The sequence below is a fragment of the Prionailurus viverrinus genome, chromosome C1 (genome assembly GCF_022837055.1).
Source record: "Prionailurus viverrinus isolate Anna chromosome C1, UM_Priviv_1.0, whole genome shotgun sequence".
Lineage (NCBI taxonomy): Eukaryota > Metazoa > Chordata > Mammalia > Carnivora > Felidae > Prionailurus > Prionailurus viverrinus.
In genome coordinates, this window is record NC_062568.1 from 149,197,769 (window position 1) to 149,215,054 (window position 17,286).

A 17,286-nucleotide genomic window follows, 5' to 3' on the forward strand; every position below is an offset into this window, starting at 1 on the left:
AACAAATCAGTGACCTGGAAGACAGAATGATGGAAAGCCATCAAGCTGAACAGGAGAGAGGAAAAATAACAATAATAAATGAAAACAGACTAAAGGAACTCAGCCAACACCATCAAGCTTAATAACATTCACACTGTAAGGATCCCAGAAGGAGAAGGGGTGGGGGGAAAGGGCAGAAAATATATTTGAAGAAATAATAGCTGAAAATTCCGGAATCTGGGGAAGGAAGCAGTCAGATCCAAGAGGCACAGAGAGCCCCCAACCCAAGATCAACCTAAGGAGGCCCACATCAAGACACATAGTAATTAAAATGGCAAAAAGTAGAGATAAAGAGAGAATTTTTAAAGCAGCAAGAGAAAATAAAATAGTTACATACAAGGGAAACCCCAAATGGCTATCGGCTGATTTTTTGTGCCAGAAACTTTGCAGGCTGGAGGGAGAACCATGATATATTCAAAGCGCTGAAAGAAAAAAAAAAAAAAAAAAGCTCTGCAACCAAGAATACTCGACCCAGCAAGGCTATCATTCAGAATAGAAGGAGAAATAAAGAGTTTCCTAGAAAAACAAAAGTTAAAAGGAATTCATGACTACTAAACCAGCCCTACAAGAAATATTAAAGGGGGCTCTTTAAGTGGAAAGACCATATGCAGGAGTAAGAAAAGTAGGGAGCACAAAAGCAGTACAAATAAATATATCTATAAAAATCAGTCAAGGGACTCACAAAATAAAAGAATATAAACCATGACACCATCTACCTAAAATGTTGCAGGGGGCGAGGGAGAGAGAAGTAAAGAATGGGTTAAACTTTAATGACCATCAACTTAATATAGACTGCTATATGCATGTTATTACAAAACTAATGGTAACCACAAATCAGAAACCAGTAATACATATGCAAAAAATAAAGAGAATGGAATCCAAGTATATCACTAAATAAAACCAGCAATCCTTGAGAGAAAAGAGAAAGGAACAGAGAACTACAAAACAACCATAAAACAAGTAACAAAATGACAGTAAGTACATACCTATCAATAATTACTAAGAAAGCAAATGGATTTAACCCTCCAATCAAAAGACAGAGTGACAGAATGGTTAAATGTAAGATCCAGGGCATCTGGGTGGCTCAGCCAGTTGGGTGTCCGACTTTTAATTTCAGCTCATGATCTCACGGTTCATGGGTTTGAGCCACAAAAGTATATTATTCACCCATGGTAGAGAAGGAAATCCTGCCATTTGCAACAATATGGATGGACCTTAACGGCATTATGTTAAGTGAAATAAATCAGAGAAAGACAAATACTGCATTCTATCATTTACATGTGGAATCTGAAAAAGCTAAACACGTAGAAACAGAGAGTATATTGGTGGTTGCCAGGGGCTGAGGGGTGAGGGAAATGGGGAGATGTTGGTCAAAGGGTAAAAACTTCCAGTGAGAAGATGAAAAAGTCGAGAATCTAATGCAGAGCATGGCAACTACAGTTAACAATACTATATTATATACTGGAAAGTTGCTAAGAGAGTAAATCTTAAATATTCTCACCCCCCCACACACACACATAATCCTGTGAGGTGATGGACATATTAACTAATCTTACTGTGGTAATTATTTCACAATATATGTGTATCAAATCATCACATTATACACCTTAAATTTATACATTATATGTCAATTATATTTCAATAAAGCTGGAAAAGAATTTTACAAAATTCTTTTTATTGCAAACATAAATATATTTATTTTATAAATATAAAAATATAAGTTAAAATGTAAATAATTCAGGAGATACTACTGTAAGCAATAGCTAAAATATATATAAAAGAAAAATATTGAGAAGAATAAAGATCATGATCACCACAGCTTTAAAAAAGGCAGAATCAGGGGCACCTGGATGGCTCAGTCGTTAAGCGTCCCACTTCAGTTCAGGTCATGATCTTGTGGTTCGTCAGTCCAGGCCCACATCGGGCTCTGTGCTAACAGCCTGCTCCAGATTCTGTGTCCCCCCCCCCTCTCTGCCCCTCCCCCACTCGTGCTCTGTCTCTCTCTCTCTCTCTCTCTCTCAAGAACAAATAAACATTAAAAAGGCAGAATCAAGGCTTAGGGTACAGAGTATTAGAATATCTACAGCTTTCCACACTACAGCATGAATTACAGATGTGTGATACTATTTATACGAAAAAAGACAGCATTAATATCCAAAATCTACCATAAACATAAAATTATTCTAAGATAAAATTGGGCATATGTGATTTTTAAAGTTACTTTAAGCAGAAAAAAAGTATAAAAAGATGTGCACTCTGCAAGTATTCTTTTTTTTAAGAAATTGTTTTAATGTTTATTTTGAGAGAGAGAGAGAGAAGGGGGCAGGTGCAGAGAGAGGAGAGAGAATCTCAGGCAGGCTCCATGCTGCTAGCCTAGAGCCTGATGTGGGGCTGGATCCCATGAACCGTGAGATCATGACCTGAGCTGAAACCACGTGTTGGTCGCTTAACCACCTGGGCCACACAGACGCCCCTGCAAGCATTCTTTTTTTTTTTTTTTTTTTTTAATTTTTTTTTCAACGTTTATTTATTTTTGGGACAGAGAGAGACAGAGCATGAATGGGGGAGAGGCAGAGAGAGAGGGAGACACAGAATCGGAAACAGGCTCCAGGCTCTGAGCCATCAGCCCAGAGCCTGACGCGGGGCTTGAACTCATGGACCGCGAGATCGTGACCTGGCTGAAGTCGGCCGCTTAACCGACTGCGCCACCCAGGCGCCCCAAGCATTCTCTTTTGATACAAAATTTAAATCTCAGTAGAAAACAAACTGCCCATAAATTTATAATTCACTGATCACCATTGTTTACACGTTGGTGTATTTATATTTAACCTCTTCTTTGTCTGCCTAAACACTTATACAATATACTACATACATGTTTTCTGTTCTCTTATTACTAAATTACAATCATACTCTCTATATAAAGCCTTATATACCACACTTCTCATTTAACATACATTCCCATGTCATTAAAAATAAATGGAAACAGGGAACACTCTTGCACTGTTGGTGGGAATGCAAACTGGTGTAGCCTCTCTGGAAAACAGTGTGGAGCTTCCTCAAAAAATTAAAAAATAGATCTATTCTGTGACCTAGCAATAGCACTGCTAGGAATTTACCCAAGGGATACAGGAGTGCTGATGCATGGGGGCGTTTGTAACCCAATGTTTATAGCAGCACTTTCAACAATAGCCAAATTATGGAAAGAGCCTAAATGTCCATCAACTGACAAATGGATAAAGAAGATGTGGTTTATGGGGTGTCTGGGTGGCTCAGTCGGTTGAGGGTCCAGCTTCGGCTCAGGTCATGATCTCACGGTTTGTGAGTTCGAGCCCCACATCAGGCTCTGTGCTGACAGCTCAGAGCCTGAAGCCTGTTTCAGATTCTGTGTCTCCCTCTCTCTCTGCTCCTTCCCCGCTCGTGCTCTGTCTCTCTCTCTCTCTCTCAAAAATAAATAAAACATCAAAAAAAAATTTTTTTTTAAAGAAGATGTGGTTTATATATACAATGGAATACTATTTGGCAATAGGAAAGAATGAAATCTGGCCATTTGTAGCAACGTGGATGGAACTGGAGAGTATTATGCTAAGTGAAATAAGTCAGGCAGAGAAAGACAGATACCATATATTTTCACTCATATGTGGATCCTGAGAAACTTAACAGAAGACCAGGGAGGGGAGCGGAAGGGGGAAAAAACAAGTTACAGAGAGGGAAGGAGGCAAACCATAAGAGACTCTTAAATACTGAGAACAAACTGAGGGTTGATGAGGGGTGGGGGAGAGGGAAAAGGGGGTGATGGGCATTGAGGAGGGCACCTGTTGGGATGAGGACTGGGTGTTGTATGGAAACCAATTTGACAATAAATTATATATATAAAAAAAAGTAAATGGAAATACGTTTTTGGCAGTACAATATTTCAAATTACGTATGCACTGTAATTTGGCATTAGAATAGTTCCAGTTTTTCATTATTGTTAAAATCACATAGTGATTATTTTTATAAAGAAATCTTTGATCACCTTCTTGAAAAAAATTATCTAAAAGTATGATTTCTAAGCTAAGGAATCTAAACATTTTTAAAAATTCTGATTATATTACTTTCTATGAAGATACTTATATGACTCACCCATAATCCACAGAATACGACAGCACCCCTCTAAAATATGTGTTTACATGTTCACCTCTCTAAAATGACTATAAGCTCCCTTGCTAAACTCACGTTCATTTTAGATTCATCTTTGTAGGCTGGTATCTACCACATAGTAGATGCTACATAAATGGCAACTGATATTCAGCACATGGCAAAACTGTACTCTCTAGGTGACAAAAAATGAGGAATTAATTCTCAGTCCTACCTCTGCTACTGAAGCAAAGGAATCAGTTGATGCGACGCTCAAGGTGTCTCGCAGGCCAAATTCATCCACATTCCCCTTCATGGTGACATCTGTATCTTTATCTTAAAAGTAAAAGAAGAAAAGTGAAGAAATTGATATTCCTTCTCATTGACATTCTATACTATGCCTGTCTTTTCTTTCTCTTTCTTCCTCTCTCCCTTCCTTCCCTTCCTTCTTTCCATCTTTATTTAGGCTGAAACCTAAAAGAAAATAAATACAAACCAATGGTATATAATTTGATAAGATTCTCAAAGTGTATTCACTGTTTAAGTGATTCTGAAATGCTGCTGAGCAGAGGAAAAAGTGCTATAAAGCAGACATTTTTACTTTAAAAGGGAATTAATTAAACTTACTATCAGATTTAAAAAGCTTTTGAATATGTAATATTTTAAACTGGTAAATAATAACTAGAGCTGGATTATCTATGACATGCTGTAAAATCAGCACATACCAAAGATAGCTGAAACAGAGCAAATTAGTTGCAAATGGCCTTGACCAAGTTGTGAGAACTGGTAAGTTTATTCAAATTAAATGAATTATTAGCATGAAATGTTGTCTGTTCAGTTACTTGTGATAAACTGATCAATTAAAACAATTCATGAAGAACTTATTCTTCAGTCCTTAAGGCCTATGTCAAAGGCCAAAAACAATCAGGGCTGATGTTTACTCTGGTTACTTGAAGGTCAAATACAACTGTCTCGATTATAAGGGCTGAAAAAGTTTAAATACATTGGCGAATGGTTAATCTGGCCATGCCAAGACAGTCTACCTGTTAACACATGGGGCATTTGAATGTGGGTACCAATACCTTCACATACTATCATCAGGAATCTGTAATTTTCAAATAAATACTGTACTTGCTTACAGATGTATCTATATTGTAGCAAACAACTGATATGCTTTAAAATTTATCACAAGTATGAAAAAGCAAAGAACAAAATATACACTGATTTTTCATATTGAGTCTCTATCTGCTAAATTTGTCAGAAACTTTATCTTCTTTAAAAAAGAACCAGAGGGGCGCCTGAGTGGCTCAGGTGGTTAAGCATCTGACTCTTGATTTCGGCTCAGGTCATGATCTCATAGTTAGTAAGATGAAGCCTTGTGTCAGGCTCTGAGCAGGGCACCAGACACTACTTGGGATTCTTTCCCTCCCTCTCCTTTTTTTTTTAAGTTTATTTGTGAGAGAGAGTGTACAGCCATGTGCATGTGTGTGCAAGTGGGGGAGGGGCAGAGAGAGGGAGCGAGAGAATCCCAAGCAGGCTCTGCACCCCCTGTAAGTGAGGAGCCCCATGTGGGGTTCAAGGTCACCAACAGGCAGACCATGACCTGAGCTGAAATCAAGAGTTGGAGACCCAACCAATTGAGCCACCCAGGTGCCCCTCTCCCTCTACTTCTGCCCCTTCCCCAACTGCACTCTCTCTGTCTCTCTTAAAAAAAAAAAAAAAAAAAAAAAGGAAGCAGGAATCTCTTTTTGGCTTTCATTCATCCAAATTTCTATTCCATCTTTTTTCCCCAAACTAAATTCATTACCTTTACCAGAAATTTTCCAAGTCCTGTTTAAAACCCTCAAGTACCAGAAAACACAAACATTTGTGATTCTATACAGGAAGAGTAGTTTTGTTTTTTTTTAAAGGGAAACCATTAATTTATTTTCAACTCAGAAGGATTGCAACCAATTTATATTCCAAACTCTAAACCACGCAGAAAAGCTAACAAGCCATACTTGGTACAAGGCTCATTCTTATTAGGTATCAAGAATAACCATACACAAAGCGTATTTTTCCCCTCCTTTATATTTAGTGGGCCCATATTTGACAATTTAACCATTTATATTCCAAGTTTAAATTATAATTGTTTTCAGATGAAGGTTACATCAATCATTTTAAAGTGCCTAACTTCACAGCTTAAAATCCTTCCACTACTAAATGACTAATGGAACACAATCAGAGGTTAAACTATTCTATTTTCCAAATACATTCGTTTGGAAATTTAAATTTTTTCATTGAACTGGAGAACAAAACAACATAATTGGTTTTGCACTTATAAACAGCTATAAGACTGGTATTTTTGGACACTCAATTATCCAGAAAAATTCCCATTATTCTCTTTTTAGTGTATATGTGATTTTAAAAACTGCACACACAAATACAAACTTATTTGTACACACAAAACTGAACTGGCATTTACAACTTTCACACCTTTATCTATCTTGTTATTTTTCCATTGTTAGTATTAATTATGCAAAAAGAAACCACAGTACAGTTTTCATTATGCCAAACCACTTTTAAAGTGGGTTAAATTATAAGTCAATTAAGTTAAATCTTGGTTCCATATGACTTTTGCTATTTTCAGAGTCGAACAGACATTTATCTTATGTCACTTTACCTTTCAGACATACCCATGGGCTGTTAAGTCTGTTTTACATCACTCAACAGTAACCAGCCAGTACTTTACTCAAAAAAAAAAAAAAAAAAAAAAAAAAAAAAAAAATCTAACAAAGAAAAATGGCTCAGAGGAACTGGAAAGATTTATTCATTAAATCTAATTTCGTAAATCACAGACCATACCTCTCAATTCAGTAATTGTTATATTTCCTGGAATGGCAGCTTAAATTATGAAGAGAAACAATACATCTGTTTTTTAGATAAGCCAATAAAAAGCATGAATAAAGAATACTGAGTAATATCTCAAACTACTTGCTTTCATGAATCAAATGAAAATTTAAAATACTCTTTCACCTGAGTGTCTGACTCTTGATTTCAGCTCAGGTCATGATCTCACGGTTCAGTTCATGGGTTTGAGCCCTGCTATTAGTACAGAGCCTGCTTGGGATTCTCTCTCTCCCTTTCTCTCTGCATTCTCTCCCTCTCTCAAAATAAACTTAAAATAAAGATAAAATACTCTTTCTAAAAAGTATAAATTCTTGATTGTAGTACTGAAAGACTGTGACAGCATGGAAAACTGAAAACCAAAGGTTTCATTTTAGTCAGTATTTTCAGAAACTTCTTACCAAATTTTTCTTAGCAGAAAACACACACACACACACACACACACACACACACACACACACAATCATTACACACTTACCAGAATGATATGAGTTGGAAAAAATGGCAATTTTTTGTTAAAGATGTATAGTATTGAAAACTCACATACCCGTGGTAGAAATGTCAAATAGTAGAACCACTTTGGAGAATTTGATAGTATAATGAAAGTTCAAGACTGTATTTTCTGTGACAAGCAATTCTACCCTTAGGTGTTTTTTTACAGAAGTGCATGCTTATATGCATAAGAATATTCATAACAACATTGCTTACAACAACTCCAAACTAGGAAAAAAAAACCACAGTTGTTCTCCTACCATAGAATACACAAACTGGGATATATTCAAACAATGAAATAAGTATACAACAATGAAAGTGAATGAATTGCTGTTATATGCAAGAATAAAGATAAACCTCACATGTTGAGTAAAGAATTATATGTATGATTTCATTCACATAAAATTCAAAAACAAGCAAAACTAAACTACAGTGATCAGGACTACACTTAGTTGGGCAAATAAGAAAAGCCAGGAAGTAATTAGCATGAGCATCAGGACAATGGTTAGTTTTAGGAATGGGGAGAGGGGTGTTGATTAGGACCAGGTACAAGGAACCTTCTAGGGAGTTGGCAATGTTTTATTTTTTATTTTTATTTTTTCAAAGATTTTATTTTTTTTTAAGTAATCTGTATACCCAACATAAGGCTCAAACTCACAATCCCAAGCAAGATCAAGAGTCATATGCTCCACCAACTGAGCCAACCATACACCCCAGCAATGTTTTATTTTTTGATCTACATGATAGTTACACAAGAGAGTGAGATAAATCACTGTTTTGTTTTGAACACTTTCCTCTAAGGGTTTACATAGAAGGAGAGGAAACAATATATCTATGTATGTTGGCCCCAAATGGCTGACAGCAGAAAAGACAATGAAGTATTTCAACATTGGCAGTTAAGCTGTGAATTATTAAACGTGAATTTTATTCCCTGATAGGGGATGCTAAGTTCAAAAAGTCAAAAGATCTGATGAGTCTGTTAAGTATACTAGCAAATCAAAACAATCTATCTGCACCCCATAGTGGAATACCAGTAGTTGTGGGAGACTCTAATGCCATGCATATACCACTCACGACCTTTTTCCTCCTAGTTTACCCATCTTTCTTTGCTATTTAGTCATTGGTTTAGGATTTTAAGTAGGAATGTTTTGGTGGGGATAATCAACTATCTGCAGGAAGAAGACATGGAAACTAAGAGATGCTTACTATTTAATGACAATAAAAGTATGATGAAAGCAACATACATTTATTCGCACTTACTACTTGCCAGAAACCAAGTTACATGCTTTACATACATTATCGCATAATTCTCACAATAATCCTTTGAGGTAGGTACTCTTCTTTTTTTTCATCATACATATGAAGAAGCTGAGGTACAGAAATGTTAAGTAATGGTCCATACTCACACAGTTAAGAAATGGAATGGCAGGATTCAAAAGAAGTCATCTGACACCAGATTCCACGCTATGAAACTATGGAGCTGTGGTGTCCAACATAGTAGCCATTAGCCATGTGTGTCTACTGAGCGCATGAAATGTGGCTACTCAGAACTGAGATGTGCTGTAAGTGTAAAATACACAATGGATTTTGAAAACTTGGTACCAAAATATATAAAATCTTTTTAATATAAACTAGGTTTAAGAAAAATATATTACTAAAATTAATTTCACCTCTTTCATTTTATTTTTTCATGTATTTACTAGAAAATTTAAAGTTACATTTGTCACATTATATTGCTATTGGACAGTACTATTCGGGCATTCCTTTCTCATATCTTATCTAGAGTGCAAAGAGTTTACAAGCTCTACAGGATTCAGACTCAACTCACATGTTTTGAGTGACTAAAAGTAGTACCCAAGCTATTCTGCTAAATGCTTTCAGAGACTATTGCATTTAATATGTGTAACTGTTAGACTAATTATGTATAAGTATGTATAAGTATGTATAGCCTAATTATGTATAAGAATGCTTTATTGTAACTAGAACAACAACAAAAAAGCTATTCTCCAGTCAAAATCTTCAACAGCTCCTTGTCTGGTTTTCAAAGACTTCCATAATCTCTGTTCACCCTACCTATCTAATATTCTTTTCTATTAATTAATAAAAGACTCCTCAACTTTATGCTGTACTACATGTTATATTATACTGTATATTATATATTATCATACTAGAATTATATAACATATAGTCTATGCCATATAGTATACTTTATCATATACTATATATACATTCCTACATATTATACTAAACCATTATACTTACACTATATTATATACTGTACTATTCACTATACACCCACTTGCCATAGTAATGCAATGGGTAAAAGCTTGAGATTTCGAGTCAGCCAGTTAACATAGCATCTGGATCCCAATTCTGATCCCAGCTTTGCTACTTGTTATTAAGGTAAACTAGGAATAACAATATTGATTTCACAGAATTGTCGTAAGGATTAAGTGAGAGATTTATGGAGGCATAGTTCTTTGTACATAGTAAGTGCTAAATAATTTTTCACTGCTATTACTATTGCCACATATATTCTTTATCAAGCCTTTAGTTCCTCCTGCATCTTCTCCAACACACAAATTTTTCCTTCTGTGCTCTTGCCCCATGCTACCCAGAATACATGTGGTTTTACAATGCAACTCAAGTACTACCACCTGTAAGTATCCTCCAAAAATTATCTAATTTTTTGCTTCTATATAAGGCAGTACAGCAAAAGTGTGGGCTCTGGAGCCAGACTGCTTGAATGATTTATTTTCTCCATTCCTCAGTGTTCTCACTTGAAAAATGGGAGTAAAATCTACCTCATAGAGTTGTGTAAGGATTAAATGAGTTAATACATGTAAAGTAAGTGTTCAACAATTGTTACCTATTCATAATATTATGTAAAAAAAAAAAGTATGTACAATTCGATACACTATCTGAATTTTTATTTAACTATTACTATTGCCTGAATGTAACAATCATTCATGGACTTTCTCATCTTTTTTTTTCCTTTCATTTTTTTTCCTGGTAGTTCCTATAGTTCTTAATAGAGCATTGAACACACTGTAAACACTTCAATATTTGTTGATATAAACTAAATAAAACTTGTTACACCAAGTGACCATAACCAAGACATGAAAATCCCTATTTTTAAAAGGCCTCTCATATATTTCATCTGGATCATTTTACCTGTTACATTACCTTTACATGTTTTCAGAGGCCTGTTAAAATTCTTATTTTTCCAATACGTGGCTCTAAATTAATTAAATTTATGATACTTTCTTATAAACTTAAAATATGCAGCTTATGCCCCATAATGCCTAATCTTTAACCTTAGATGTGCCTAAAAGAATGCTTTCCAGGGGCACCTGGGTGGCTCAGTCAATTAAGAGTACAGCTCTTTGGGGGTGGGAGGGAGGAGAGGGTGGGTGATGGGTACTGAGGAGGGCACCTTTTGGGATGAGCACTGGGTGTTGTATGGAAACCAATTTGTCAATAAATTTCAGAAAAAAAATAAAATAAAATAAAATAAAGATGCCATGACCACACTAAAAAAAAAAAAAAAAAAAAAAAAGAGTACAGCTCTTGGTTTCAGCACTCAGTCATGATTTCACAGTTCATGAGCTTGAGCCCCGCATAGGGCTATGTGCTGACAGTGCTGACCTTGCTTGGGATTCTCTCTCCCTCATTCTCTGCCCCTCTCCTGCACTCTCTAAACAAACAAATAAACAAACTTTTTTAAAAAGAACGCTTTCCATATAATTGGGGGACTAAATATAAAAAATATATGCCAAAAAAAAAAAATGCTGAATGTTACCACACTGGCTCTCAAGAGAGTAGTTCTTTTTCTTCCTCTCTTTTATTTTTCTAATAGGCTCTATGCCCAAAATGGGGCTTAAACTCACAATGCAATAAAGAGTTGCATGCTTTACCTACTGAGCCAGCCAGGTGCCCCTTTTCTTAACCTTTTTAAATAGTAAACCTAAAACTTTTATTATAATTTAATTTAATTTAATTTAATTTAATTTAATTTAAAGTAGGCTCTATGCCCAATGTGGGACTTGAACTCATGAGCCTGAGATTAAGAGTAGCATGCTCTAGGGGAGTCTGGGTGGCTCATTCAGTTAAGCATTTGACTCCTGATTTCGGATCAGATCATGATCTCACGGTTCATGAGTTCGAGCCTCACTTCAGGCTCCATGTTGACAAGTGCAGAACAGCTTGGGATTCTCTCTCTCTCCCTCTCTGTCTGCCTCTACCCCACACTCTCTCTCTCTCAAAAAATAAACTTAAAAAAAAGAAAAGAATAGCATGCTCTACTAACTGAGCCAGCCTGGCGCCCCAAGTCTAAAACTTTTTAAGACATTGCTCTTTACCTATCTCAATCACCCAGAACTTTTTAAAACATTCATGCATAGACATAAACTATGTTCTTCTTTGGAAGGATAATAAAGGTATGATGTTTACTTTTAACACAACAGTCATACATTTTAGGCCAAAAATCTGACTGGATTCAAGCCTTGCTCCTTCTTTCACAATCTCATAATTCACGTATTTTTTTTTCAAAGCAGAGTTTGCTTGAAAGTTAAAAAAACAAAAACAAAGAGAAAACACAAAGAGACACTTCAACCTTGGAACTTGAACTTCAGGCCTGTATCTATTTCTCTAAACCAATCCAAATGGGTTTTCTACAGGTCTCACTTTTGCCATCCTTAGACACATTCTATTTTCTGTCGCTTAGAAGCCATCACGTCTATTTTAACCTCAGCAGATCCTAGTGGAGATTCCAAAGATGCCACTCTTCTTTTAAAGTCCACTGTGGATTTTGTAACACCAGTAAGAAGAGGAAGGCTGCCAAATGTCTAATGTCATCTGACTTCTATGTCAGCAGCTATTCTCCAGATGATTTTTAGCAACCTAAATATGATTTGGAACCTTGTCTTTTCTGTGGTTTTACGGAAAGTGGAGAAGTTCCTGCTGCTGACAAGCTATTTTCCAAACAGTCTGCTATAATCTGTTACAATAATTAAGAAATCTAGAAGACTCCTGCTGCTCTTTGTCCATCTTACATGACTACCTGCCCCATCGAGTCTACAGTCCTCTGCTCTACCAGCTGAGCTACTGAAGGGTGCAGCTACCTGCCCCATCTATACTGCAAACAGTTTTTTATTTTGGTTTGTTTTAAAATGCTATAGTATGAGACAGAAAAAAGTCGAATACAAAAATTTGAACCATCATAATTTCAGAAAGTAAAAGAACTAAGAGATATTTTCTTGATTTTTCCCTCAATGTACCTTAATAGTGACGAGTTACAATGAAACAAGAGAAAAAACTGATCAGTTCTTGATGTGTTATGATTTACGCAGTTTTAACTATGTGAAATACATACATGTACAAAAACAGCCTGATACCATTGATCTACCCAAAAGATATTTCCGTAACAGTTGTCTCTGGCTTTCTCTATTTATCAAAACGTTTTATATGGCATGTCTGCCCAATATAGCAACAGTGATTCCTAACTGGGAAATACAGCTGCCAATGCAAAACAAGTAATAGAAGGAAAGAGAAAGGAGTAACAGCACTTTTTATCTTTTTTTTTTTTTTTTTTAAGAAGAAAGAAATGACTGGATAACCCAAAGTGAAACAAAAAGTAATTAAGGTTAGGTCTGCAGTTCGAGAGACTTTAATAGGGTCACTAGCAAGAATTGGTCACTCTGTACACCACACAAAGGCCACTGACCAGTGGGACAAGTCAGCCCATATCCTGGGCCTGCATCTTCTAGGAGGAAGGTGAACCTTTTTCTTATCTCAAAAGTGCCCTTTCCAAAGGGCTACATGGGCCTTTTTCTAAATCACACAAAGGTCTCCAGTTAGTGAAGTGTTAGACTTAGAAATCCAAGCTGATAAGATGTAACTTGAATACAAAAGAGGCAAAGGCAAGTAGCAGGTTATTTCTCTTGTTTCTGGCACCCAAAGATTTTCATTACACTGCTTTAATCTCTGAGCCGATTTTGACTTACATATATAATACCAGTTTGTAGTATTATTAAACACTTTGAAATTAAGATTGTGAGCCTTAATACATAGGAGGAAATTACTAAGCCCAATTTCTTATATGTTCTGCAATTTGTACTCTGTATATTTAGAAGCCTGATTATACAAATTAAGCGTGTAATTCATGTCACTCCCTAAAAATAAACCCTCAGGGAGTTTATCCTCTGACCACAGTGATTCTGCAGAGGAAAAGGACAAGGTCTTAGAGCATCAATTCTGTGTTGTCTGACATTTGACTCAAGATGATAGGTTGAGGTATTTCCTCTTGCTGCCAAGCTCTTTCAATATTGCTAAATGTTCTATCTGGCTGCTTATCAAAAAAGAAGAATAACATCTCTCTAGTGGTCAGGAGGTCCCACTTTATTCTCTGCCAGGGAATTTGTGCAGACAGTACTAAGCTGGAAAAACCTCTAATTTTCCCTTACAGGATATGTCACTCTCTCAATGAAATCCTCAGCATAAGAGAGCAGAAAGACGGATAAAATATTTAAATTTTACTACTCAACACTTCCACAATCTCCTCCAAACACATAAATTTGATTATGACTTCTTATAATTCTCAGTGGCTCCCTTTTGCCTAAAAGTACAAAAACAAGAACTTTCACGATTTATCTCCTGCCCACCTGTCTTGATTCACTTCTCACCACTCCCCTACATGTTGTATTTCCGAGACATAACAGGCTCCAGTCTACACCTTGATCCATGTTGTTTGCTCCGCCTGAAGTGCCCCTTTCTCAATTATCTTCCTGATGGATCACCTTTCTTCAAGTGTCACGCATATGAAGCCTTCCTTGAGGAATAATTTAGGCTTTTCTTTGGTGTTTCTATAGCACTTTCTAAACACATTATTATACCACTCACTCCACTGTGCTATATAATTTTCATTTTTTTAATTATTTTTTTTAATGTTTATTTATTTTTGAGAGACAGAGACAGAGACAGAACATGAGCGGGGCAGGGAAGGGGTGCAGAATCTGAAGCAGGCTCCAGGCTCTGAGCCGCCAGCAAAGAGTCCAATGCGGGGCTTGAACCCACGAAACGAGAGATTCGTTACCTGAGCTGAAGTTGGATGCTTAACTGAGTGGGTCACCCAGGCACCCCTGTGCTATGTAATTTTTAATGCCTACCTCGCTGCAAAACTAGTCTCTGTGTTGCCGAAAAACAAGGATGAAATGTCCTTCATCCTAGTCTTTCCAATGCCTTATAACATGTCTGACATATATTAGGCGATCAAATGTTTGCTAAATAAATATTAGAGACCTAAGATTTTATGAATTCATTCTGTTCAAAAAATAGATTATAATGAGGACTAAACATGTATCTGAAATATGCAAAGCAATACTGTAAAACTATAAAAATTCTTGGTTTGTTTTTAAGGGCTAAATTTGTTCCTACACATCAGTATGAAAGAATCTCAAAGTCCTCTGCTCAGCCAAAAAAACAGTATTTATCAAACTTGTGGCTTCAGAGTTGCCTGCTAATACAGCTATTGCAAATACATACTATTCTTTATAGAAAATGTAAGCAAACAAACTATGAAGCCCAATTAATTTTAAGAGAAATCTAAATAAAGTGTAGATTAACAAGCTTGAACTTAATTTCTGTAAACCACATCAACTAAATCATGTCCCCAAGAAACTGTAAGCAAGCTTCATTTGTTGTTAATCAATTTATTTTTACACTGGTATTAAATTCAGCAATTTAGTACGGCCCCAATAGCCTAACCAAAGTAATCTTAATCTTGAATGTACCATTACTGAAATACACTACCAAACCATGTAATGATGCATACCCTGCATGATATGATGATAAAATGATAACAGAAATCTCCCAAAGTATAAATCATTCCGAGGTGTTAGGTTTTAATCCCATATTCTCCCAACTTCTCACTAGTTGCTGGAACCAACCAAAGTCTAATTTTTCCCAAAATAATTCAGATAATAACACAAATTTCTGTTAATATGAAAGATAAATATACTCTAACTGTACAATATCTGATATGTACAAAGATTATGTATGTAGCACAGATGTGTATTTTGAATAAAAATACAACAAATATTTGTGAATCTATCATCCATTTATAGCCACTCTTCAAAGTTTACAAAATTATTTCCTTAAAAGGAAAAATAATACAGTCACGCAGTACTGTATATATCTTCTTACCTGTATTCATGATACAAATATGGGTTTCCAAATGAATTTAAAAGATGTTCAGACATTTTAGCAAAAAAAAACAACAGCAGATAACTAAAGATAAACACATGTCCCAAACCAGATCTGTTTACTTTCAACTTCTTATCTTAGACTCTTAAACAGGTTGAGGGCACTTCAGTTGGGAAGTACAGAAAAGAATGGAGGCGGGAAGGAAAGTTAAAAGAAGGATCTCGTGCTTTGTGGAAGGAGTTTAGACTCTGAATCTTATAGAGTAGCTCAGTCTTGAGGTATATACTAACCTATATTGCTTTCTAATTGCTTCATAAGAATAAGTCTTAACTGGACAATCATACCACAGGCATCCTGAAGACTGGGACTTGAGCCCTTACTTATCTATCTAATCACATATAAGGCAAAAAGTAAAGTTAAATAAATAGTACCAAGTTTTTTTTTTTTTTAATTTAAGTTTATTTATTTTGAGACAGAGAGAGCAGGAGAGGGGCAGAGAGAGAGGGAGAGAGAATCCCAAGTAGGCTCCGTGCTGTCAGCGCAGAGCCCAACACGGGGCTTGAACTCATAAACTGTGAGATCATAACCTGAACTGAAACCAAAGGTCGGACGCTTAACCAACTGAGCCACCCAGGCAGCCCCTGTACCAAGCTGATTTTTAAGCAATCATTTGCCTTCAGGTCTTCATGAGTCCCTGCCATCAACACTCCTGTACTTCATCAGAAGGCTACAGCAACAGGGTAGAGACTGCTACACAGTCCTTGATTCTGTGTGGTGGGACAGCTAACCTGTAGTCCTTTCTACATAGCTCTCTTCAGAGGTAAAAAGAACCATAAGAATCTACCTAAAGCAGTAGATGTGGGGGGTGGCGGGTGGAGGAGGGCAGAGGAAGAAGAAAAGAAAAGAAAGCATAAGTGTTGAAAAGAAAGAAAAATAAAAAACATGTTATCATCCACAGGTATATGTTCTAGATAAAAATTCCAAAAGAACCTATAACAAGTTACTGGAGGCAGAAATAATAATTGCTGAGAATATTCAAATATAAGCTATCAGTAACATCTTATTTATTTTTTAATGTTTATTATTATTTTTGAGAGAGACAGAGCACAAGCAGGAGAGGGGCAGAGAGAGAGGGAGACACAGAATCTGAAGGAGGCTCCAGGCTCTGAACCGTCAGCACAGAACCTGACATGGGGCTTGAACCCACAAACTGTGAGATCATGACCTGAGCCAAAGTTGAACGCTTAACCGATTGAGCCACCCAGGTGCCCCTTTCGGTAACATTTTAGATATTGACAATAAAAAATCAGAAAATGTAAATTTTAAAAATGTACTATGTACAATGACAACTAAACTGTAAGGGCCCTAGGAATAAAAATATGTAAGACCTTTATGAAGGAAAATATAAAAAGTTATGAAAGACATAAAAGACTTAAATAAATGAAAAACCATACCATGTTTCTAGATGGAGACATTAACTTATGAAAACTAAATTCTCCCACAAGCTGACCTATAAATGCAAGGCAATAACCAAAATCCCAAGAGATGTTT

At 36.1% G+C, this 17,286-nt stretch overlaps 1 protein-coding gene across 4 annotated transcripts in view; it reads right to left on the reverse strand.

The window, feature by feature from the left end:
- Nucleotides 1-17,286, reverse strand: part of MIGA1 (mitoguardin 1) — a 106,154-nt gene that overhangs the window by 31,383 nt on the left and 57,485 nt on the right. For all 4 annotated transcript variants that reach the window (XM_047871463.1, XM_047871462.1, XM_047871461.1 and 1 more), the window contains one exon: nucleotides 4,391-4,491. In XM_047871463.1, coding sequence (XP_047727419.1) covers nucleotides 4,391-4,491 — 101 coding nt within the window. The remainder of the gene's footprint in view (nucleotides 1-4,390; nucleotides 4,492-17,286) is intronic.